This window comes from Carex rostrata, chromosome 3 (genome assembly GCF_964058835.1).
Source record: "Carex rostrata chromosome 3, lpCarRost1.2, whole genome shotgun sequence".
Classification (NCBI taxonomy): Eukaryota; Viridiplantae; Streptophyta; class Magnoliopsida; order Poales; family Cyperaceae; genus Carex; species Carex rostrata.
The window spans coordinates 7,238,704-7,265,336 of NC_135920.1; the positions used below are offsets into that span (position 1 = coordinate 7,238,704).

The 26,633-nt window shown below is 35.1% G+C and overlaps 2 protein-coding genes across 4 annotated transcripts; both read right to left on the minus strand.

Moving 5' to 3' along the window:
• Positions 1-8,059: 8,059 nt before the first annotated feature.
• On the minus strand, positions 8,060-11,774 carry LOC144551918 (BTB/POZ and TAZ domain-containing protein 4-like). 3 transcript variants are annotated; one of them, XM_078300020.1, is made up of 6 exons: positions 11,320-11,774; positions 10,852-11,107; positions 10,267-10,400; positions 9,858-10,152; positions 9,189-9,508; positions 8,060-8,431 (listed from the first exon to the last, which is right to left on the minus strand). In XM_078300020.1, exons 2-6 carry the CDS (start codon positions 11,071-11,073, stop codon positions 8,296-8,298), a joined length of 1,107 nt encoding a protein of 368 aa, XP_078156146.1. In that variant the 5' UTR covers positions 11,074-11,107; positions 11,320-11,774; the 3' UTR covers positions 8,060-8,295. The 3 variants fall into 3 exon arrangements, with proteins under 3 accessions (XP_078156146.1, XP_078156145.1, XP_078156147.1); XM_078300019.1 differs by having other exon boundaries at positions 10,852-11,115; positions 11,320-11,773; XM_078300021.1 differs by lacking the exon at positions 11,320-11,774 and adding an exon at positions 11,214-11,232 and having other exon boundaries at positions 10,852-11,115.
• Positions 11,775-21,788: 10,014 nt separating this feature from the next.
• On the minus strand, positions 21,789-26,425 carry SAT32 (interferon-related developmental regulator family protein / IFRD protein family). The gene is made up of 13 exons (XM_078299094.1): positions 26,052-26,425; positions 25,028-25,202; positions 24,854-24,934; positions 24,683-24,765; positions 24,472-24,584; positions 23,751-23,861; positions 23,542-23,654; positions 23,160-23,454; positions 22,995-23,078; positions 22,853-22,903; positions 22,273-22,344; positions 22,099-22,167; positions 21,789-21,977 (listed from the first exon to the last, which is right to left on the minus strand). The coding sequence occupies exons 1-13, from the start codon at positions 26,059-26,061 to the stop codon at positions 21,942-21,944; spliced, it is 1,293 nt and encodes a 430-aa protein (XP_078155220.1). The 5' UTR covers positions 26,062-26,425; the 3' UTR covers positions 21,789-21,941.
• Positions 26,426-26,633: the final 208 nt, after the last annotated feature.

The following is a 26,633-nucleotide window of genomic DNA, read 5'->3' on the forward strand; positions in this document are numbered from 1 at the left end:
GGGGAGAAAGAAGCAGAAAGCAGTCCAGAGGCTCTTGGATCTTGTGTGATTGGAGATTTATAGTATTATGTGTGATGTATCTTATGTCTAACATGAACTTTTATTGTGCTGTTAAGTGAGTTGATCTGTTTGTAATCCTTAATTATATGTGTTACATATTTGTTGAATAGTATTGCAATAGGAGGGCCACATCACATGTAGTGCAGAAGATTGCACAATGCAATTTAAATTTGAATAAATTAATTGGCGTGTAAAAGTTACAAAATTATGAAGAATTGTAATTAGGTACTTTGTTTTTTGCACTAAACGTATTTAAAAAATGCGGCAGTTATAGAATATTCATGATATTTTGTCGTACAAATTTTAATAAATTATCAATCATATGATATACGATACATAAATTTGAAGTACTACAATTCTCTCTCATCTCTCCCCCACACTAATGCATAAGTTATCATTTTAATCTATATCTCATATATTATAAAATAATAACATACTAATATAATTTAATAAACATTACCATATCCAAATCAAACAATAAATTTGTTAATTATAAAATTGGGTGAGAATCCAATAACAACAATTAATTTAAAAATCATCAAAAGTAACAATTATTTTTTATTTTGATATAATATTACATATACTATAATTATATCGTGCACGTGAAAAATGAATTAAACGCAAGTTAATTTCATCAAACATTTAGAAATTTGTAAGAATCATTGTTAACCAATTTTCACAATTTTAAAATACATTTTTGTTTTTTTATCTACTATATTTTCTTTAGCAAACTTCGTCCTATTACTAAATTTGCATCATAAACTATATAGTTGTTGTAGTCATAGTATTTTGATAAGATTTTAGCAGAGAATTATTGATTTTAATAATTTAAATTGACGTGTGTATGTGTATCTAAATAGTAAATACACGTTTTATTGGTTGATAATTTAAGAGAAATATTTCTTTAGAACTTCTATGATTAAAGTATCTTAAATCTCATTTTCGATAACAGAAAACAAAAAATGACAAAAATAAGAGAGAAAAAACGACAAATCTTATTTGCATTTCAACCATATATAGTTAAAAATATTCCATCATAATATATGTATTATACTCACATTATTACCCTCTATTGATACTTTCCTGTGTTATTTTTGAATTTGTCATATTATGTCAGCGCACTATTTATTTAATACTATTAATAAAATTAACCAAATTCTGTTTTTATTTTACATAATTATCAATATCTTGTCATTTAAATTATAATGTAAAATAATAAATTATTCTTCAATTATATCTATTTTATATTTGAATCACAAATTTTATAACTTTTACAATAATTTTGGAATTGCGTTTTTGTCATCTGATGTTAACGAGGCTACATTGATGAATTGGTACATATTTGCCTGAAAATAAAGCGCCACAGAGGTTAACTTAAGGACGAGCCTTGTTCAGGAGAGAAGGGAGAAGGTATCATCCCTCAGAGAAAATTCGCTGCTAGTAGGATGACGTGTAGCCATCGATTATTTGGGTAAATGTATTGACAGAGTAGTTTTCATATTATGCAGAGCAATGACAACAGAGCTAATACTGCGTTGCATATGATTCGTCCTCTTAATGAAGCAAAATATACTCTGTTAATATATCTACCCGATTTTTTGCCGTTCAGGCGTTCAGACTGTTCAGTCATTCGGTGAATCAAAAATCTGACATCGGTGTCTCATGTAAAACATGTGGCGCTTAATGGTGAATATTAAATTTTACCATTGGCTCCTCCGCGGTCATTTAAGTGGTCAAAACGTTACGAATTTCATCAACGGTAAAAAAAATGTAATAATGACACTTTAATTCGAAAGGAAATAAATAAATTTTTCCACTATACCGAAATTGAAGACCGAGGATTAAAAATATTTTCACTTTGCTTGACCTCCACTGCCGAAATTTTTAAAAATACCCGCTAAATTTTTTAATAATAATAATCAAGTTTGAGCCAATTTAATAAAAATGTCCAAACCGTAAAAAAATTTCACGGCTTATAATTTTAATTCCAACTCGTGGAAATTTTTTTTTTTTTTTGCGAAACATAAATTTTTAAATTTTTTATTTTTGTATTGAAATATTAGAAATATTGAATTTTTTTTTTGAAAATAGATGAATTATAATATAATTTGATTTATTAGAAAGACTGTAACAAATAACCTGATCAATATTTTTTAGGCCGGATTTTTCGCGGCTGTAAGAAAAAATAATATATTTCTTTATGTGTTATTGGAAAAAAATAAAAATGCTTGCATTCTGAGTTATTGATCCCGGTTCAAAAGTCACTTCTAGGTAATATAGAAAATATTGTGATCCTTCTAGTATATTTAATTTCTAAAAAAATATATTTATTTTGAAAATTCTTTTCGAATAACAATCATTAAATAACATAGAGTTTTTATTTATTTATTTTAAAATAGATACAATTTTTTAGAAATTAAATGTACTAGAAGGATGACAATATTTTCTGTAGAAGTGACTTTTGAACCGGGATCAATAACTTAGAATACAAGCATTTTTATTTTTTTTTCAATAACACATAAAGAAATATATTAATTTTTCTTACAGCCGCGAAATATCCGGCCTGAAAAATATTCATCGGGTTATTTGTTGCAGTCTTTCTAATAGATCAAATTATATTTATTCCATCTATTTTCAAAGAAATATATTCAACATTTCTAATATTTCAATAAAAAAATAAAAAAAATTAAGAAATTTCTGTTTTGCGAAAAAAAAGGGGTTTCAATGTAACCGGATGAATTCATTGAAATCGATTTTGGCAGCTGTTTTTTTTATTGAAATATTAGAAATTTTAAATATATTTCTTTGAAAATAGATAGAATACAATATAATTTGATTTATTAGAAAGACTGCAATAAATAACTCGATCAATATTTTCCTTGTCAGATTTTTCGCGGCTGTAAGAAAAATTAATATATTTCTTTATGTGTTATTGTAAAAAAATAAAAATGCTTAGATTCTGAGTTATTGATCTCGGTTCAAAAGTCATTTCTAGGTAATACAGAAAATATTGTGATCCTTCTGTTAGTTTGTAATAATCTAGAAGTCAATAATACGATAATTTATCATAAAGCTTTGTTCATGAATTGGATGATTAATATCATTTTGTTGCCTTGAGTATTATTGAATTTATGGATCATTTCGAGTTCATGACTGAAATTGTGAAACTCCATAATATAGATGATATATACTCTTAATCTTAAAAGGTCACTAACCAAGGTAATTAGCAGGAACACTAATTACCGCTATAAGGTTAGTATGTGGATTAAAAGATGGTTAAGTTTTACAAACCATTTGACACGAGATGTCATTTTAATCACATAGATACATGTTCTAGGAACATGGTATTTGACAGACCCCGAATGAGACATTAAATAGAATTGTGTTCGTGTCATTAATGTTTCTCATTCAGTGTCACGTTCTAAAGTATGAGGTATTTATCGTTCCCACTAAGAAATATATATGTGTGAGTGTTATCTAACACTGTCCGTAAAAAGCAGTGATAACGGTAGCATTTCGATATATATAACTTAGCTGAGGAAGTGATAGTCTGCCAAGAATACTACTTGTCCCTCGTATCTCTATACGAGTTATAGCATCACTGGGCCCCTTGATAGAGTAAGATTATCAGCGCGCGGTATAATTACAAGAGTAATTATATTTGATAATCTGCTCAAAATCAAGAAAAGATTCAGTTAGCAAGGATGACACACATCTACCTTGAAACTGATCTGATAGCTATGAGACAGAAGAACAGACACAAGTAAATTGTTTACTGGATCGTGATATTGTACAGTACAGCATCATCTGTGTAATTGGATGATCATGATGTGTTGCCAGACGCCACCCATGATTATAGAAGTTAAAACGGTTTTAACTCTATTTACCAACATAACACAGATCCTATTGGGTCACACCATATAAGAGTTAATCGGAGAATCTTATTTTGATTGATTATAAATTGGTTATGATCAATGATAAGATGGTTATAATTAATTATACGTGTTATAATTAAATTATAAATGTTATGTAAAAATAACAAGCAAAAACATTGGTTAATTTATAAACGTGTATGACACGTTGTATAAAAGTTAACCGGTTAATTTATAAATGTGCAGGACACATTGTATAAATTGCCGAAACAACAACCGCAAGAAAAATATATATAATTATTCAGAATAATTATACGAATATTATTTGTGTTCGGGCCGAGGGCATTCGAGTCTTTTCAGATTCGTCCTTATCCGCATGACATGTCATCGATCCTATCCAGATGACACGTCATCGATACCGAAACAAATAACCGAAAGAAAAATATATATATAATTGTTCAGAATAATTATACGAATATTATTTGTGTTCGGGCCGAGGGCATTCGGGTCTTTTCAGATTCGAGCTTATCCGCATGACACGTCATTGATCCTATCCAGATGACATGTCATCAATCCTATCCACAAGGGCAAAATGGTCATTTCAAACCTATGCCACCTTGCATGTGTAGAAGCATGGAGAAGGATGTGGAAGGGTGTGGAAGGGGTATTTTGGTCATTTCACATATAAAAGGATGAGGTGTCAATGGCATATCTTGTAAATAGGCCGAACTTGGAGGGCATTTTGGTCTTTTGCAACCAAATCAAAACACTATAAATAGGGGTGGAGGGGTAGAGAGAGAAAACATATATTCACATATATACATATGCACATTCACATGTATCTTTTCGTGCAGAAACGAATCGGTATTTTCTCTCTTTCCCGGTTTCTCTCCCAAATAGTGTTTCGGTTGAGAAAAGAAAGTTATACGTAGTTGACGTATAATCTTGCGGGATGTTGTGGAGAATATTTACGGGTTGATGAATAGTGTTTTACCGAATTTCGCGGTATGTCAGTTTTGCATATTGATGAAACTGAGCAACCGAAAATTCGTGTTTACGGGTTTTCGTCTTATTTCCGTGAATAGTGTTTTTGCATAATTCCGCGGTTTACGGTATTTCTGGCAGAAGAAATAAACCGCTCTCCGGTTAGTCCTGGTGGATAACCGATAGAGGTATCACACGTGTGATACTCCGAGTCGACTCCTTCCCTGGTGAGGCTCTACTCGCTCGGTCTGCATTCCAACTGTGATTTGGAAACAAGGTATAAATATGTTATATTAATCTATTTAATTTGTAAGTAGATTAAAGTTTTAGAAATCAATCATGGAGTAGATCTGTAAAAAGGATTAAAAGGGTCCTTGCAATGAAAGACTTCAGAAGGAACTCTGCTTTGGTCTTTCCGGCATATCCCTTTTAATTCACGGCTTGAGTTAGAAGTAAAAATTTTTGTTTTACGTTCTTTCCGCAGCTTAATCCTATAAGGGTTTTGGTTACCGCGAAACCCCAAAAGTGGTATCCGAAAACCCTACACCTTCTAGTACATTTAATTTCTAAAAAGTTGTATCTATTTTGAGAATTCTTTTTTAATAACAATAATTAAATAACTTAAAGTTTTTTTTTAAAATAGATACAACTTTTTAGAAATTAAATGTACTTGAATGATCACAATATTTTCTGTATTACCTAGAAGTGACTTTTGAACCGGGACAAGAACTCAGAATCCAAGCATTTTTTTTCCAATAACACATAAAGAAATATATTAATTTTTCTTACAGCCACGAAAAATCCGGTCTGAAAAATGTTGATTGGGTTATTTGTTACATTCTTTTTAATAAATCAAATTATATTGTATTCCATCTACTTTCAAAGAAATATATTCAACATTTGTAATATTTCAATACAAAAAATACAAAAAATTATGTTTTGCAAAAAAAAAAAAAAAATCAAACCGTGGAAAATTTCCACGGTTTGGAATTAAAATTTCAAGCCGTGAAAATTTTCTACGGTTTGGGCATTTTTATTAAATTGGCTCAAACATGGTTATTATTATTAAAAGATTTATCTAATTGGGTATTTTTTAAAATGTCGGCCTCCACTGTGTATTTATTTTTAAAATATTAATTACTAAAAAAAATTAAAACTCAAATATTACAATTACATGATATCTTCTTTAAGATTTTGATAGATATGATGTGTAAAATTTGGTATAATTAAATAATTAATTAGTCATTTATCGAGTAGTCTGAAATTTTTAGAAGTTTAAATTTATTTGCATTTATTCAATAACCAAATTATTCTCAAATTGCAATAAAATATACTGCACAACCTATCTATACTATAGAGAATACATCTATAATTTTATTTTATTGTTTCATTAATTATTGTCAAATAAATATGATTGCTAATATATTTTTTATCAAAATAAAACCATCAAATACGATATATCATCTGTTATGTATTTAATAAAAATTACACCATCTTAATTTTATTTTGATTGACTCCAATAACTTACAGAAACTTGTTGTTATGAACATTCTCAGGCATTAGCATTTGAACTTCTCGATTCTTAAGAAAACAAACTTAAATGTTTGTTATTGAGTTTTAAAAAATTAATTAATAAGAATATAAATGATGAAATATTACGGAAACATGAAAATAGCAGATGGAGTCACCTTTTAGAAAATATAAATATTTTTTTCAATGACCGCACTCTTTCAAAATGATCAAAATATGCTCATATTCTCAAAGAATAAGAGTATCCTCATTTTCTCATTTTGTGTCTATTTCTCTCTTAAAAGATAAAGAAAAAAAGAAGAGAAAAGAGGATTCTTCTATTCTTTGAGAATAGGAACAAATTTAATTTCCTTTCAAAAGATAACAAAAGCAATTGCACGTGCAGAAATAAAATTATTGCATACTATCGTTATCCATATAAAGTGTTATATGCTGTGTATAATTTTTCATTTTAAGATAAAATTATATTTTTCATTTTTTTGGGATTTAGCTGAAAATTTTACCAATTCCAAATATTTAGCACGGGAGGTGCATTCTCTTGAGAACACGCCAAAAAGAATCATTTAAATTTCGTCGTCTATACTCCAAACTCCAGTTCTGATTTCACACATGGATTAAATGAAAATATCAACAATACACTTGCTGTGTGTGTGTGTAATAGAAAACGAATATGATACTCAGTTCCGATGGTCAACACATATTTATGTCTCATAAAAGTATAAACTATTATTATGAGTTTGGTTGATATATTAACCTGATATCTCAACTTTTGCGTGACAGACGTGTACAGCGCCTATTCGGCGATAGCCTACGGGCCAGTATTATTTGTGCTTTGAGATTCGTGCAGAACGTATTTGAACGGTTGAGCTTTTCCAAAAAGTAACGCAAAAATATGAGATATCGCACATGATGCGAATTCGTAGCAACGCAGGGCCTACCAACATGGGTCCATGGCTAACTAAACGGGCCAAAGCCCAGAAAGCTGGAGCCTCAAATTTTGTTATATGAACTTCATATTCCGATTTTTTTTATCAGTACAATTAAAAAAAAAATTAAATCCACACCAGGACAATCCTTGGCCAGTTGGCCGCCACTGAAAGTCTTTCAAAAAAAAAAAAAAAATCATACCAGTTTTATTATATGAACTCCATTTTCCAATTTTTTAATCTAAGGTCGACCAGTTATACAGTTGGAAATACACGCATCAATTTAAATTATTAAAATCGATAATTCTCTGCTAAAATCTTATCAAAATACTATGACTACCACAGCTATATAGTTTAAAATCTTAACTTTAAACTTGGGTTTCAAATCGTTGAAATTTTTAATTGCGAATTTTCAATTGAAGTAAAAGTATATTAAAGAAAATAACTAGCAGACTTGATCTAGGTCTGTCAGACTGTCACAGAACTAAAAAATATAAAGATATTGACATAGTTATTTTGACTTCACGTAACGCATGGATCTCATATTTTTTTTTATTTTGTCTTTATTAGTTGTACGTTGTATAAAGTCAAAATAGCCCCGTCAATATCATTACCCGAACTAAAAGGCAAAAATTTGTACTCTACTAATTACGTACTACAATGCATTTTTCTACTAAAATTACCTGACTACTGAAATTTGCTCGGGGCCATAATGGTACCTCTATAACATTTTTCCATTTACATATGTATACCCAGTCCTCTAAAAGGGGCAAGTAAACTTGTAATTAGACCAACATATCATTTGCAACCTCAAGTAATGCAAGTCAAATTCACTGAAAAAATCTGTGTGTTGCATTAGCACCAGTAAATTTTACTCAGAAAATCTGCTTATGAAAATTGAAATTCCAAAAGCAAAAAAAGCTTTAGGTACTAGCTGAGATCATAAACGGTAATGATGACAGTGGAGAGAAGCTCTTCGCCTCGACTACCTTGCTTACCAGTAGTTTCCATTTTTGCTCATCTTTTTTGTTTCCCTTTTCAAGCTTCTCTTTGAAATGCCTACATAATCAACCAGATCGAGGTGAAGCATTCGTAATTAATTTTGCTAAATGTTACACATATAATCTAAGTATGATTACTTGTGTACTGATATTTGGAAATTTTCATCAAACACTATAAGATTCTTTCATTTTTATGTTAGTTGGTAATCACATTTTAGCTGTTGATGGGGAATTTCTTAAATATTAAAATTAGATGTATATTTTTTAAACATAGGATATCCCAAATTATTATTTGTAGCATTTCCGAAAATTCAAAATTCAAAGGTAGCATGCATTTTCTAAAATCTTGAATTCTAGACACACAGACCTCGTCTGCATGTCTCTCAAGAGTGAACCAAGTTATGCATAGACCTAGTATGAGTCTGTCTTAGTGACACTAGCTTAACTATATTCTAACCAGAAAATTTAAAATAATAAAAGTATACCCAAAATTCCTAAATCCAATCTGACTGCAGAAAAAAATGGAATGACGCACAGATACACATACTAAGTTTGCACATCACCTGGAAGGCACACAAACTTATTCTGCATGTCAACCCTGAGAGACACACAGACCTGCGTGTCTGCTAGAATTCGAGATTTTAGAAAAGACAGGCTACTTTTGAATTTTGAATTTTGGAAAATGCTACCAATAAAAAAAATCGATAACATAGAACTCTTTGCAATTTTCTCTGAATTGTATATAAGTCAAATATTTGCCAGAAAAAAACTTAACCTTTCAGTAACTAATGAATTTCATGATAAAAAAAACTTACCAGCAAAGAGGAACCTTGCAACATTCTTTCTCAGTCTCTACACAAATCCTTGAATGAAGCTCAAGAAGTTGCCACATGCGCTTGCAACGAGCACATCCTCCAGCTACCCGTCTCTTGCAACCCGCAAAATGTCTCACAAGCGCCTCCAGACCCTTGCACGCTGGATAGTTGCATGGATCCCCGACAAGTCTCGGGACCTTGTCGTGGGGTCCAATTGTGCGGCATCCATCACGGCATATGTGCACCAGTGCATCCATAGCTTGGTTTAACTGGAGGTATATCTTCTGCTCCTCTAGCTTTTTTTGCCTCTCCTTCTTCCTCTGCAGTTGAAGTAAAAATTGAATTAATTGGAGGTATATATGGCATTGAATATTGATATGTGATATACACTAGTCTTTCATTAATTGTGATTTGTTGCTGATTTAAGGTTTCACCAAGTTCCTAATGAAGATTATGGATCGAAGTTTTAATTCAATATCTGAATAATACAAATTTTGTCTGAACCAGTACTGGTACAGTTCTGGCCCGTACCAAGTACTTGTGGTCTGGTACCAATGTAGGTTCTGAAGGGATAATCTTAGTAATGCCCCATATTATTTAGGAAATATTGTACTCCAAAAGATAATTAACAATTCATTTCGAATAGTGATAAAATATACATAATCTCACCTCAACCAAATCTATAATCTCTCTCTCAATCATAGGGTTACTTTGCTTCAAGACTTTCCAACCTTCCGTTGCTGAAACAACCTCAAAATCCTTCAAAATCATGCCTTGGCAGAGAACATTGAGTCGAGGTGCATCACAGAGCCTCGAAAGTTGTAATACATCAACCACATTATCTACACTTAGGAGCCCTTTCTCTAAAGCTTGCACACACAATTTCTTCAAAGATGGAACCATGAACACATGGGATAGCACAACTAGATGTAATATGAAATGGTTCATTTCCTCTTGCTCATAGCTGAACAAATATATAATCAACAATATAATAAACAAATAAGTAAATTTAATAAGCATAATTAATTTCATCTCACAGTTGTTGTGCATAATGAAAATTGAAAATGAAATATAATACCATGACGAGTAAAGGAAGCGAAGGAACACACGAACAGCGTCATGGGGGACACCTCTTATGCTGATTGTCTTTCTACGACGCTGACGTCTTTTCGAGCACCTCAGCATGCCTTCCATTACTGGAGAAGCCATCCCCTACCAAATTCCAACAAACATTTAGTGATTCATATTTTCAAAACAATAAAATAAAGTGAAATTTTATATTTTTAAGGCACACAGAGAGAGCTCTGCAAAATTGTCTAGTTTTTGTGCATATGCCCGTATACAAAATTTAGATATTAATGATTTTGATGAACTGCTGAACATGAGACCTAACAAATACACAATTTATATATAGAAGTTATGAGAAGGGATCAAATTCCCACCTTTTTATGCCAAAAAATGTCTCTTATTATTTTATTTTATAATTCAAAATTTAGATTCCATACGACAAATCTAGATACTTCATGTCATTCTATGTAGAGTAACGTAATCATGTCGAAGATTAAAATTTTGATTTTTTTTTTATTCAAGATTAAGACCCAGAAAAATCAATAATTTAATTATATATAATCACTAGCAAGAGAAAGTATATACTGTTGCTTACCAGAATAGCAGCATGAGCTGGGATGGTGCCGTCGTTGGTGTGTACCATGACATCGGCACAATAACCCTGGGTGAAGATCCTATCCCACAAATCTCTTGTTGATTCTACCTCCCCATTGCAACTGCAACCTGTAAGTCGCTTGCTTGAATAATTATTTCTATGATTTAGAATGAGAAGAGGTGGCGGCTTCGCGGGACCACAACTTTGAATGCATGTCTCCATCTTTTATACTGTCCTCTATTCATATATCGGTTTACTCTGATCCTAACAAGATGCAATATACATATTGACAATGAGCTTAGACATTTATTATCTTTGAAAATATCATATTAGAAGTTTATTATAACAAAAAACAGTAATACCGATCTATTAAAGTATCACGCCTTTCGATGAGTTTATTTTAAACGGGAACCGGCACCAATTTAATGCAAATTGTTTTCCTACAAAGAAAATATGTTTAAAAATCACCTCTCAGGAAGAACAAGGTGCCTCAAAAGAACCTCTACAGCCAAACCAAATGCTTGCAATAAGAATTTGGGAAGGGATGGAACTCGACCGAATTCTCAAATTTTGGAATTCGATCGAATTCTCACGAGATGCAGACAATAAATTGTTAAAAATTTATCATCTGATTCTTTCTTGGAAGGTGGAGTTATTTTTATTTGCTTTAGATTGCCTCCAAGGCTCCAACTAACTTGAGCAGTATAACCAATGGTCAATAATGGATTGAGCTGGATTTTGTTTTAACTTTCTTCATTTGGAACAAAAAAGAAACACTTTCCAGTGTACTCCTTCAAAACATCAAATTTTCTCTTTTTGCGGCTTGCAAAATAAGAAATATGCATATATCTTTCCAACTTCCACGAGAATGTTACATGTTTTTCTCATGTTGCATGTTTTGGGATATTTTCAGATTTCACAGGGTAAAATTGAATATTTCCATAAAATGTATTAGTTAGGAGTAATTCTATTTTGGGTAAAAAGCACAATATTCAATGCCGTTTAGGTAGGGGTGTAAACGGAGCCGGATTATCCGACGGATATCCGCTCCGAATCTGCTTATAATCCGAATCCGGATACTTATCCGAATCTGCTTATAATCCGAATCCGGATACTTCCGGATACGGATCCGGATAATTATCAAATATCCACATAATATCCGGATTCGGATACGGATAGTACCCGCTAAGAACCCCATTTGCTGAGGTGAACCTGGACCCGCTAGGCGAACCCAAGGCGGACCCACTAGGAGAACCTTCAGCGCTAAAACAAATTGCTTGAGCTGGGATTCGAACTCTCGTCCTCGAGTATCAAGGATTAGCATCAAACCACTACACCACTTTAACTTTTGTTACCATTCTTTTATTTTATATATATAATATATCAACAGATCATCTCTTATCTCTTCAATATTATAATTAATATTTATATTTATTGTTTTAATTAATATTTGTATTTTAGAAGTTAATATATCTTAATTATCCGACCATTATTCGTTTTATATCCATATTCGAATCCGTATCCGTGGACTATCCGTTCCGTATCCGTTTAAGACGGATTTGGTTTTGAATTTTGATATCCGTTTACTATCCGTATCCGTATTCGTATCTGCTCATTATCCGATGGATGCGGATATGGTATCAGCGTTATCCGCTCCGTTTTCACCCCTACGTTTAGGATTGCGTTGTGAAGGGATCAATCATCTAGATAAACGCTCTAAAGATATTCAAATCAGTTGTGATCTGAATTCTGTTTTTTTTTTCCCACATACAGGATTTTTTTCCATAAATATAGAAAATGTTCTAGGGATTCTTTGAAGATCAACAGTTAATAGTAGTCTAAATCTGTTTGTTCTTCATAATTTAGCTGCTATTATTCCGTTGGGGAGTAACAAAGCCTAGCAACTCTGGCAAATCATAAATAGGTAACATTTTTCTTTCGAGTTCTGAAAACAGTTTGCATTATAAACTCTATGGTCCTGTTTAGTTGTGGACTAAAGCTAATGAAGTTTAAGTTGGTTATTTCAATTTAAATCGGTTCAAATTATTCATGTTTAATTTATATCTAAAGTTATATCTTTACTCTATTTATTATTTGGTAGAAATTTGATGACGTAAGGCATGATTTAATATGTCTTTATAATGAAATTGTAACTACTAAGCCCCTTTTTTAAAAACTTTACAAATTGCAACTATTAATATTCGTACCAGTACTTCAAGCTCACTGGTACTGATCTGTACTAGTAACAGTGTTACTCTATAAATTACAAGGCCTCATTTGACACTAGTAGGGCCTGTTCGGCAGCACAGTAGGGAATAGGAATGGGTATAGGAAATGAAAATTTTGAACTAGATTTTACTGTTTACATGGGAAAAAAAAATTCAGTCTCCCATGTGAACAGTACTTTCAGGATTACTGCCGAACAGGGCCGTACGGTGCATTTCCCACTAGGTACAAGCATCAAAAGGATAATCGAAAAGTACAAGTGATAATCAGGTTTTGGTCCGATAAAGTCTTAATCTATGCGCAATATTATTTGGTCTTACAAAATTTATAATAATAATAATAAAAATAAAAAAATTCTTCGTATTGTTTTTTTCATTTTGATTGAAATAAATTGTACAAAAAAATGAGTTATATACAAATTAATTCATCTTAGAGATGCATATTACATCTAGCAAACCTTGTTTAATTCTAACTTATGTATATCAATTTGTTTTGTCAATTATATATTGGGTTTGTTGAACAAAAACTTTATTTATTTGTAGTACATTTGCATATAATATTTTATTTTATTATTTTTTAGATTGTATATTTATTTATTTAGAAAGTCATGTTTTTTTTTGTTTGTTGATTCGGTAATTAATAAAGTTATAAATTTCTTTATTTATAAATGAAAACAAAATTAGTTCCTTATTTTTATATTTTTTAGTGATTGAAAATAATTAAACAAAATGAAAAGTTAGGTCTATAGTCAAATAAAATTAAACTATTTTGAAAGATGTGTTAATTTAGATCTGACTAAAAGTAACTAAAATGTCGGCTTATTCCATTTTAATTTAGCTCAATTACACCATATTTAACAGAATATTTAACAGAATAATTGGAACCTAAAATTCTTATTTCACTGTTTAGTCCAGAACTATACATCACCTGTACGACTATACCGCAATTATATAGCATTCTCATTTTAAAGCTATAGATTTCTAAGAAAAATGAATTGTATTTGTTTCTTTGTTCTCATACAAGCCTATATAGACCTTACATCTTTCATTCAAGTCCCTAAACTATTCTATAATTCTTTTTATCAAAAGGACCCTACAAAACCCGAATTACCGAAAACATACATAAATCTCAACACTCCCCCTCAAGATGGGCAAAAGATATCCATCAAGCCCATCTTATCACAAAACCTATCTAGATCTATTGATCTAAGTCCTTTGGTGAGGCAATCAGCTACTTGATCTCCAATAGTCCACTTTCTAGCTTTTCCTTTATGAAGAACCTATCGATCTCCACATGCTTCGTTCTGTCATGCTGCACAGGATTGTTGACAATGCTAATTGCTGGCTTGCTATCGCACCACAATTTCATTTGAGCTCCGTGATTTACTTTGAGCTCTTCCAACAACCTCTTCAGCCATACCATCTCAGCAACTCCCAATGCCATAGCCCTGTACTCGGCTTCTGCTGTCGATCTCGCAACAACTGGCTGCTTCTTGCTCTTTCAAGAGACCAAGTTGCCCCCTACAAACATGCAATAGCCAGCTGTGGACCTCCTGTCATCTTGGAAACTGGCCCAGTCAGAGTCACAATAGCCCTCAATGTTCATGTGCCTATTCTGCCTGAAAATCAAGCCCTTCCCTGGTGCACTATTTAGGTACCTCAGAATGTGATACACTACGTCCATATGGCCCTTCCTAGGGTCATGCATGTAGCGGCTCACCACGCTCACTGCAAATGAGATATCGGGACGTGTATATGTCAATCTGCCTACCAGTCTCTGGTACCTCTCACGATCAACCTGTTCTCCTGCCTCTGCACTTATTTTGGCCTTCACATCAATTGGAGAAACTGCAGGCCTGCACCTCAACATGCCTGTCTCTGTGAGCAAATCTAGGACATACTTCCTTTGAGATAGAACAATCCCCTCTGCTCCACGAGCCACCTCAATCCCAAGAAAGTACCTAAGCTGTCCCAGATCCTTCACCTCGAATTCCTTCCCCAATTTTGCCTTCAACTGTGCAATCTCTCCCTCATCATCCCCGGTAATGATCATATCATCGACATACACAGCCAGCATAGTAATGTGACCACCGTGTTGTCTAGTAAACACCATGTGATCAGCATTGATTTGCTGATAGCCCATGCCTACCATAGCCTTCCTGAACCTATCAAACCAGGCCCGAGGAGATTGCTTCAACCCATAAAGTGACTTCTTGAGCCTGCACACCTTACCTACTGTCTGATTCATGCCAAACCCGGATGGAATCTCCATATACACCTCCTCTAACATGTCACCATGAAGAAACGCATTCTTCACGTCGAGTTGGTGTAACTTCCATCCTCCATTCACTGCCATGGAAACTAGTGTCCTCACTGTGCTCATCTTCGCCACGGGTGCAAAGGTCTCATCATAGTCGATGCCATATGTCTGACTGTACCCCTTCGCTACCAACCTAGCCTTGTAACGCTCAACCAGACCCTCTGGATTCTGTTTCACTGTAAAGACCCACTTGCATCCAACAACCTTCTTGCCTGGTGCTAGTGACACAAGCTCCCAGGTTCTGTTCTTCTCGAGGGTCTCGACCTCTTCTTGCGTGGCTGCTTTCCATTTCGGATCTCCTTTAGCAACCTGCCAACACTTAGGAATAGAGACAGTGTCTAATGATGCAATGAATGCTCTATGTACCGGTGATATGTGTGAGTAAGAGACAAACTTGGCAATCTCATGTGGAAAACCATATCGGTCAGGAGGAATGCCCGCATTCTCGCGAGAAGTCCTTCTTACTGATAGGGGAGTAGGAGTAGAGAGAGGAATCATAGCACCTGTGTATTCTGAGTCTGAGGTGGATAGTGTAAGTGTCTCAGGAGTCGGATTAGGCACGGACAACGGACTTGGCACAGGTGACACTGTAGGCACGGCTCCCTCACTCTGCTTATTTCTTCTCACATACACCTCACGGTATCTCGACTCCCCCTGAGCTTGAGTCCTACCACCTTCATGTTAGTGTAATAATCTAGAAGTCAATAATACGATAAATTATCATAAAGCTTTGTTCATGAATTGAATGTTTATATCATTTTGTTGCCTTGAGTATTATTGCATTTATGGATCATTTCGAGTTCATGACTGAAATTGTGAAACTCCATAATATAGATGATATATACTCTTAAAAGGTCACTGACCAAGGTAATTAGCAGGAACACTAATTACCGCTATAAAGTTAGTATGTGGATTAAAAGATGGTTAAGTTTTACAAACCACTTGACACGAGATGTCATTTTAATCACATAGATACATGTTCTAGGAACATGGTATTTGACAGACCCCGAATGAGACATTAAATAGAATTGTGTTCGTGTCATTTATGTTTTCATTCAGTGTCACGTTCTAAAGTATGAGGTATTTATCGTTCCCACTGAGAAATATGTATGTGTGATTGCTATCTACCGCTGTCCGTAAAAAGCAGTCATAACGGTAGCATTTCCATATGTATAGCTTAGCTGAGGAAGTGATAGTCTGCCAAGAATACTATTTGTCCCTTGTATCTCTATATGAGCTATAGCATCACTGGGCCCCTTGGTAGAGTTAGATTATCTGCATGCGGTATAATTACAAGAGTAATTATATTTGATAATCTACTCAAGATCAAGAAAAAATTCAGTTAGCAAGGATGACACACATCTACCTTGAAACTGATCTGATAGCTATGAGACAGAAGAACAGACACAAGTAAATAGTTTACTGGATCGTGATATTGTACAGTACAGCATCATCTGTGTAATTGGATGGTCATGATGTGTTGCCAGATACCACTCATGATTATAGAAGTTAAAACAGTTTTAACTCTGTTTACCAACATAACACAGATCCTATTGGGTCACACCATATAGGAGCTACTCGGAGAATCTTACTAATTAATTATAAATTGATTATAATTAATATTAAGATGGTTATAATTAATTATACGTGATATAATTAAATTATAAATGTCATTTAAAATGACAAGCAGAAACAACGGTTCATTTATAAACGTACACGTTACGTTGTATAAAAGTTACCGAACAACAACCGAAAAGAAATATAATTGTATATGACAATTATATATATTTGATTTGAATTTTAATTTGTTAATTATGGATTTGAATTATGGGTTTAAAAGCCCAAAAATAATCAAAACCTTAATTAAAATTAAAAGCCCAAAGTCAAAGCCCAAAATCAAAGCCTTTTACTATTCATGCCTTAATGGGCCAAGGGCAAAATGGTCATTTCACACCTATGCCACCTTGCATGACACCTTAGGGTGTAGAAGCATGGAGAAGAGTGTGGAAGGGATATTTTGGTCATTTCACATATTAAAGCATGAGGTGTCAAGGTATTTTGGTAAATAGATTTGTTTTGAGGGGTATTTCGGTCTTTTGCGAACCTCCTCAAAACACTATAAATAGAGGGGTGAGGGTAGAGAGAAAAATTACTAATTCACGTGTTAATCTGATTACTTCGTTAATCGATTTTTCTCTCTTCCCCGGTTTCGTTTATTACGAGATTCGAAAAAATATATTTTTGCAAACTCTGCGGTATTTCTTGTTTTGCTTTTAAGTGAAACGGAATAACTTGGAGTCTTAAATATATATTTAATCTGTCCCTTTTCGGTGAAGTGTTTCTGCAGAATTTCGCGGTTTACGGTATTTCTGGCATAAGAAATAAACTGCTCTCCGGTTAGTCCTGGTGGATAACCGATAGAGGTATCACACGTGTGATACTCCGAGTCGATTCCTTCCCTGGTGTAGCTCTTCTCGCTCGGTCTGCATTCCAACTGTGATTTGGAAACAAGGTATAAACATGTTATATTAATCTATTTAATTGATAAATAGATTTAAAGCTTTAGAAAATCAATTATGGAGTAGATCTGTAAATAGGATTAAATGGATCTTCCTGATTCATTTAATCCGTAGCTTAAGGTAGATGTAAAATTTTTTGTTTTACTCTTTTCGCACCTTAAGCTAAATCAATGGGTTTGAATAGTCAAAAACCCAACACTTCAGGCCCATTTCTCTCAACTTCCGGCTCACCCGCCGAATCCTCCCTTTGCGGCTCAACCCTGGCCGAATCCTCCTTTTCCGGCTCAACCCTAGCCGGATCCTCATTTTCCGGCTCAACTCTAGCCGAATCCACCAGTGGGCAAGAAATACCACCCACCCACACTCACCATCCTCCTCTCACCATCACTATTACTCTCCCCATCTCGCCTCATACCTTCTGTATCGAGCGAGTCTCCAAAGGGTGATGTAGTCTCTGAAGAGTAGTAAGGTTCGAGCTCGCGAAATGTAACATCCATACTCACAAACAATCTCCTCTCTACCGGACTCCAGCACACATAACCCTTTTGAGTAGCTGAGTACCCCCACAAAGATACACCTCACAGCCCTCGGATCCAATTTTCCAACATTTGGTCTGTTGTCTTTCACAAAGAACACACAGCCAAATACCTTTGGACGAAGAATACCCTCATTATCTCCTTTCAACATCACACATGGAGTCTGCCAGTCCAACACTCTAGATGGCATTCTGTTGATCAATTGTGCGGCTGTCAGGACTGCTTGTCCCCACAAATATTTCGGAACATTCATCGAAATCATCATACTCCGAGTTACCTCAAGGAGATGCCTGTTCTTCCGTTCTGCTACCCCATTCTGCTCTGGTGTGTATGGACACGTGGTTTGATGTTGTATTCCCTGGGATGACAAGTACTCCCCAAACGCCCTGTTGGTGTACTCTGTGCCATTGTCAGACCTCAATACCTTCACAACTGCACCGTATTGAGTCTGAATCACTTTGTGAAAGTCCTTGAAACAAGCAAACACATCACTCTTGTTCTTCATCAGATAAATCCAAGTCACACGAGAAAAACAATCGATGAAGGAGACAAAATATCTGAACCCATTCACAGTAGTCGTAGGACAAGGCCCCCATACGTCTGAATGAACCAGATTAAAGGCATGAGAACTCCTACTTCCTGAGCTTACATATGAACTCCTTGTATGCTTCCCAAACTCACATCCATCACACACAAGTTTCTGTTTGTCAGCTTTCTCATACTCTGATGGATACAAACGTTCCAGTAGGCTGAAGGAAGAGTGCCACATCCGTCGATGAATCAGAAGCAACTCATCCTCCACACTCACCCCAGATCCTCCTGCCCCCAGTCTATCGACCACAGATGCCAGCGCTATGTCCATCCCTTTTCTATCCATGTACCACAACCCATCACGCCATGTACCAGTCCCAAGTATCCGACCCGTCCCCTTCTCCTGGAAGACAATCTTCGGAATATCAAAGGTCACGATGCATTTCTGCTCACGGATAATAGCACTAATAGACACCAGGTTTACCGGAAAGGAAGGAGCATGCAACACATTGGTCAGAGTCACTGAATCGGTACATTTTACGGTACCCTTACCAACTACAGGCTGAGCTGTACCATCTGCGATCTGAACGCTCTCTGGGATTGCTAGGCGAGTATAGGAAGAAAACTCTCCAACAGTACCAGTCACATGGCGAGACGCACCAGAGTCGACTATCCAATCTGGTGATCTCGTGGTGGGTATAGAGGCTAGAGCAAGGGTATCATGAGTACCTGTAGCTGTGTGGGCAAGAGAAGCAAAGTTACCCCTGGATGAAGTAGAGGTTGATGCATCATCTCTCACGCTCTTCACATCACCCATCAGCTTCTGCCTGTTCCTGAGTCCCTGAGAATAGGCCTCCACGAGTGCCTGATCCTCCTCTGTAAGGTCCCCACCAGCTTTTTCTTCCTCCTCTGCAACCATCAGATGTGTCCGGTTGCCTCCTCTTCCACCTCTCCAACCTCCGGCCGCGGCCACGACTCCCAGACTACCCCCTCCCACCTGTATCTCTCTCCTTTGGTGGCTTAGGGCAAGCCTGCTTCAGGTGACCTACCTCACCGCATTTGTAACACCGTCGAGGCTCATCTCTGAACCCTGTGTTACCTATGTGACCTGAGTTGGAGACCGCTAGTGCTGACTTCACCCCTGGAAGTCCTGCTGCCCCAGCCTGTAGCCTAATCCGGGTCTCTTCCTCAGTCAAGTACGTAGCTGGCCCTTCGAGTCTCATGTCGATAGGTGGCAGCTCAACCTTTTTCACCTTCGGCTTGCTCTCAATAGAAACTTGGTACACGGCCAACGCTCGTCGCACCATGACAGCCATCTCATCAGAGGTCAGCTTCGCGCAAGCCTTCGCAAATGCATTCCCAGTCTCCTCCTCTGACATTGATCCCACTCAGATCTACGCTTCACGTATCAATCCAAGTCTGAATCCCTCCTATTACTCTCTTAAACCCAATCTTACACTGTTAAGATCGAGATCCACATCATCTCCCCCTTTCTTCTTCTCTTTCTTGATCCGATCTTGATCCCTCAAGACGAGATCCACATCATCTCCCTCTTTTTTCTTCTTCTTCTTGACTCGATCTTGATCTATCTCATCAAGATTCGAGTTCAAAACCCGATCAAACCTCGATCCAAACCCGCTTCTCGGGTATCGTGGGGTAGAGGCCCCCCACACCGGCCAAATCAACACAAAGAGACTACTTTTGGTGGTCGGCCGACTTTAGAAGAAGAGAAAATCGAGCGGTGTGGTTACTGTAGCGAACCCGGTTACTGTAGCAGAGCGGCTAGGGTTAGGGTTAGATTTTGTAAGCTATAGATTATATAGCATTCTCATACAAGCCTATATAGGCATTCTCATTTTAAAGCTATAGATTTCTAAGAAAAATGAATTGTATTTCTTTCTTTGTTCTCATACAAGCCTATATAGGCATTACATCTTTCATTCAAGTCCCTGAACTATTCTATAATCATTTTTATCAAAAAGACCCTACAAAACCCGAAATACCGAAAACATACATAAATCTCAACAAAAACTTTACCGGAGCAGAACATGACGAGACACCAAAACAAATTCTCCTTTTTACTATCAAAAAAGAAATTATAATGATTCAAAAAGATGCAAAACTTGGACTTTTGTTTAAAAACTTCAATCTTTATAATATTTGACTAGTGAAGTAATTTAATTGAAGTACTTCAACAACACATTTTACAACCAAATTAATAAACAAATGCTCAATGATATTTTGTTTAAAAACTTTAATCTTTATAAATTCTCATTTTAAAAATACTTCAACACATTTTACAACCAAATTAATAAATAAAATTAAAACATCTCTGTAAGTAGATTAAAATTAAAACATCAATTCCTTTTATTAATTTTTATTTCACACCGCCTGCTTCACTACTAAATATCATTACTTTGTAAAAATTAATACTTATTGTATTTTAAGTTTACTTGAAACATTTTATAATAAGTTAACACCGACTTTTAATTTTTACTTTCAATGGCTGAGTCACCATCTGAATCTCAAGTAATGAGAATCGTAAACTCAAGTTTGAGTTCAGTCATTTGGGACTGTCCGATTAGAATTCGAATGGAACGCACCAGGCCCCCTTCAATATTTGTTCTAAAGCATATCAGATGGCTCAGATCTAAACTCAAAATTTGAGTTAACCCAGCTCCGGGTGATATGAATTCACGAGTATGGCTGCTTTGATCCACCTCTTTCACCCAATAAACATGAAACATGACATATCATGCAATACACAATTAACAGTACGCAAATAAAGACACAGAACACACTAACAGAATGTTGATAAAATTTGTTATTAAAGAATTCCAGTAGCTCCAAGGAATAGTAAATAAGTGTACAAACTATAAGAAAATACAGGGAAATGCAGAATGAATTCTTTATGTATCAAAGAGATCATAAAACTACATGTACAGTGAATGCTTGCTGCTCACATTTGTTCATTTAAGATGCTCTGCTTCCTTTCCTGTGTATCAAGCACAATAGCCCAAACAAATAAATTATTTAAATTTCCATTTAAACCCACAATATACAAAATAATTTTAAAAAATAGGGGACAAAATGTTAGTGTCACAATGAAGACCTACCTGAGCCATTTTTCGGTCTTTGTTCAATCTCAGAGCTCGTTCCTTCTCCTCTTCCGACCTATAAATCTTCTGCAATATTGTATAATTTTGCCAACAAAAATATTAGACAATTCGAGACATAATTATTTGAAAAGCATCTTCACCCAAACTGTAAAACAAGAAGAAAAAGAAGACCTTGGCAATGTTAGAAAGGCCTTCTGTTTTATCTACCCCAAAGTTGAAAATCTCATGTAGAAGAGAGTTGCCCTGTGCATAAAAAAATACCTCAGTCAGAAACGAATTTAACATAGCATTTTAAAGCCCCTAGCCAGTGAGGGGAGTTAGAATTTACCTGTTTAGTAGCGATAAAAATTTACCTGTTTAGTAGCGATAAAAAAATTGATAAACCATAATATCGCCGTCGGTCATATAAACCAAACTTTTTCATGTTTTAACATTCCCTATTGTAATTTTGTCATGATAAGAACAATATAGGAAATAAAAAAAAGGAGCCCTTGAGGGTTTGCTGTTCTGTTCTTTCGTTTGTTGTTAAGATGGAATGGAATATTAAAAATTTACAGGGCCAATAGTTATCTAATATGAAGTGGACAAATAAATTTCTAGTATTCAAACAGCAGATGAGCCTCTGTCCCCCTCTATATCGCTACTATATCTAAAACCTTGACCAGAGAAAGCTCAATATAAACAAAATAAATAGATGATACAATTTTCTAAATTATTTATCAGTCAGAAGGAAAGAGCGAATGCAGTCTACCTGAGCATGCTTAAGGAAGCCTCTCCCCAGAAAGCGCCTCAAGAAGTTAAGCTGTAAATTTAACACACGCAAAAGCAAATTAATCCCTACAAAATTGACTTTAACCATTTGAAGAAGATTACTATCAGAAGTAAAATCAAACCTGGACTAATTCAGTCCATGATGACACTCTCAGCATACCCAGTTTACTTGAAACCTTGACAGTCTCTTCTGGGTTCCAGTTATCCTATCACACACATAAATTTCATATGAATATTGAACAAATGATTCGAAAGTACAGTATCAGGGACTAGATTAAATAAAATACCTTAACATAGTCCCAAATTTTCTGAAAGAGTTCCCGTTGGTCATTGAGGTTCTTCTTATCAGCCCCTTTACCCCCAGCCTCACTGGAAAGAGCGTCAATCTGAGCAGTAACCTTAGCCTTCATACCTTGCATGTATATAAAGAGTTGATACTTGGGATCTTTTTGAACAGGGGAGTCTTCGGCCAATTGCACATCAAGTAATTTTAGCTCAAAGAATAGAGCTATAGCTTCACCAGCTGCCATGCGCACCGCCCGGTCGTCCGACTCCAAAAGAGTAGAAAGGTGCGATATATGCCTGATACAAAAATTGGAAGTCAAAAACAATTAAATAAAATATATATATATATAAGCAGAAGGATGATGTGCAAATTTTTCTACTTACTCCTTCCAATTCTCAGGATTTCTTCTCCAATTGCTAATTGTTGTGAGAAGAAATGACCATGCGGTTATAGCCGCAGCCACCACAGGAGGTCTGTATTTTTTCACAGTTCCAACCTGAAAATGAAAGAAACATAGAATGATCAGAACCTCTTTAGAGGAAAACAAACATAAAGAAATGCAATGATGTTTTAGCAATTAAAATTCACACACATTAGATCCCGATTTAGGATGGATCACTTCCCACATGGCTTTCAATGCCACTTCAGTCTCATCCAAATCATTTGCACCCACAAAAGTGACAAGAGCTAAGCAGTCAAGTACCTACAAAATTAAAAAATAAGAAACTTTACTTTAAAAAACACCTATAGACAGAAAGATCAGGTGCTACCATAACATGCCGTGCAATTAGGACTGCTCTGGAAATATCCACTCCGAATTTGCTCCAGATCCATATTCAGATAAACAGAGCCGATATTTTGCGGATCCAAATTCGGATATTTATTGAATACTAGGAAAAGATCCAAATTCGGAAACAGATATCTTGATGGGTAAACGGATCGTATATCTGGTTATATCTGAAACCCAAACCCATTATCTGAGCTCTCTTTCTCTCCGCTCTCAACCCATTATCCAGTTATATATAAACTCTCTCTCTTTTCCCATCCCATGTGGGATTAACCAATCAGTATTTGTTTTGTATCCGTATTTGAATCCATATTCGTGGATTATTCTCTATGTATATGTATCCATTTAAGGCGGATTTGGTTTTAAATTTTAACATCTGTTTACTATCCGTATCCATATTCGTATCCGCTCATTGAAAGGCGTATATGAATCTGGTATTAGCATTATCCGCTCTGAATTCGCTCCATTTACAACCCTACGTACAATCCAAGAAAACATGAAAAAATAAAAGCCTAAGCAAACATACCGCTGGCATTTTAGATTGGTCAGACCCAGACAAAATTCTACAAAGTTCTGGAAGTGCCTCTTCCATGATTTCATGTGAGTTTGCCCCGGCACCAACAGTAAGGGTCAGCAATGCTTCAAATAAAGAAAGAAGAACATTTAGTAAAAGGAACTTAAAAGGAAGAAAACATCTAAAACAAAAAACAAAAAAAAAACTGTAGTTGTACACATACCAATAGCACGAGACGCCAGGATGGCCTCTTTAGCTGATCCCTTTTTGATTGAATTTATGAATAAGTGAGAAAGGGTTGTACATCTGTGACAAGAATATAAAGCAAGAAGTTATTCAACATAACATATAGAAATACACTTTTGAGGTACACTAAACAAAGGAAGAGGGTTACTTGTTTTCAATAAATGGGAGAAGGACAAAACTTTCAAAGGCATCAACAAGTCTCCCTAACGCATTCTCTCTTGTCGAGCCCCTTCATAGAAAATGAATAAAAAATGAGCACACTATAAGGTAAGTTACAAAAAAAAAAAGGCAACTAGCCAGAGAACAATGCTACAGAAGGTACCTCTTTTCATAAAGGGTGTCAATGAGTTCGTCAAGAACAAAATCATTAGATGTCACCTGTTCGGTCGCGTAAGCAGGTGCGACATCAGAGACGACAGTGGATGAAGAACTCATGCTCTCTGTATCACTACTATCAAGCTGGTCACCAGCCCGACTTCCTTTTTTCTTTTTACTGCCTGTCAAAAAACCCAAAAACAAGTCCTAATAAGTTGGGAGTTTCAAGTTTTTGGTACATTGGCTTTTAAACCAATGATAAGTTGTACTTGTGTAAAAAAGTTAAAACTCAAATGGAATAATTAGTAGGAATATTCTAACTAAATATTCCACCAGAGATGCTTCATTTACTTCTACACATATTTACTTTAAAACACGTATTACCATTAACTCATTATTAACTAAACTCTTGAGATTAAAAGAAATGAAAATCAGGCAGCAATATATATTTGGGCAACAAGCCCATAAGCAAAAATGAGGCACTAATTTATATGAAGTAAAAGAACTTCGTCACGAGTCGGATCATTATGCCCCAAAGTTTGGCCCCAATGTTATGTTAAAGAATCCAATTTCAGGAGTAGATCATCTGGAAATGAAAACTAAGAAAAGAAATCCTATACTTTACAAATCAATAACACAGCTAATTCATACCAAGAGCTTCAATTTTATACTCTACAAATCAATAACACAGTTATTCATGTAGTTTTGTAGCATGGTCCATGTATATTCTACTTGTGACGATTTATTAGAAAACAAAACCAAAATAGAACTGCATTTTCTTCCCAAGTATACTTTTCTGGATTTATGGAATTATCAAAATATCATGGCATACAAGTTTCAGGAAAGCAAACATATCATGACCATTATTAGGATATAGAGCTTAAATTATTCTGATAATTTTTTTTCCAGAAATTCCAGAATCCTTCAATTAGATAGACACCCAAAATTAAGCTCCAAGCCAGTAAAACTACATATTATAATGCAATTTCTAGCTGAATTTGCACATCGAGACGGAGTCAACGGGCACTTACTTTTTCCCATGGCGAGAATCAGCACAAAACGAGAAAAATTCTCGAAAAATCAAGAGCTACGACGATGAACGCGAAGCGAATCAACGACAAACTTCAAACTAAAACTACTACAGGAACCAGCAAAATAGAGCGTGGAATCAGAAATCCTAGAAGAATTCAATATGCCAGTTAATTGCTTCGAGAAAGAAATATCCATATGAAGAAGAAAAGGAATTTTGGAGAGCGAGAGAGGAAAAGAGTTCTTTTTTGGGGTAGCGTTGGTCTGGGAATTGGGGTAGAAATAACGAGAGCTGAGATCTCTTTGAGCGGCGGTCGAAAAACGTAGAAATAGAAGAAAATTCCACTAAAGAAAATTACAGAAAACCCTAGACTTTGCCTAATTAACAAATGCTGAATGGACCAGGACCACAACTCTGTAGACTAAATAAGGTTTGGACCCACTGTTCAATGTGAACGGCTTTTCCTGTACGAATCTAACTTGGGTTTTCTTATAGAAGGGCTTGCGTGGGAGTGTCGAGTCCATGTTTGCCTTTTTTTCTTTTTCTTTTTAATGAAATGTGCTATTTTGCTTGAGGCCGACAT

Coding starts and splice junctions, on each gene's coding strand:
- SAT32 (XM_078299094.1), bottom strand. Junction 23,862..24,471: donor ACCAATCTAAAATGCCAGCG/GTATGTTTGCTT, acceptor TTAATTTTGTAG/GTACTTGACTGCTTAGCTCT. Junction 22,345..22,852: donor GCTTCCTTAAGCATGCTCAG/GTAGACTGCATT, acceptor TTTTATGCACAG/GGCAACTCTCTTCTACATGA.
- LOC144551918 (XM_078300020.1), bottom strand. CDS start 11,073: ATGGAGACATGCATTCAAAGTTGTGGTCCCGCGAAGCCGCCACCTCTT. Junction 10,401..10,851: donor CAGCTCATGCTGCTATTCTG/GTAAGCAACAGT, acceptor GGAATTTGGTAG/GGGATGGCTTCTCCAGTAAT. Junction 8,432..9,188: donor TGCAAGGTTCCTCTTTGCTG/GTAAGTTTTTTT, acceptor TTGATTATGTAG/GCATTTCAAAGAGAAGCTTG.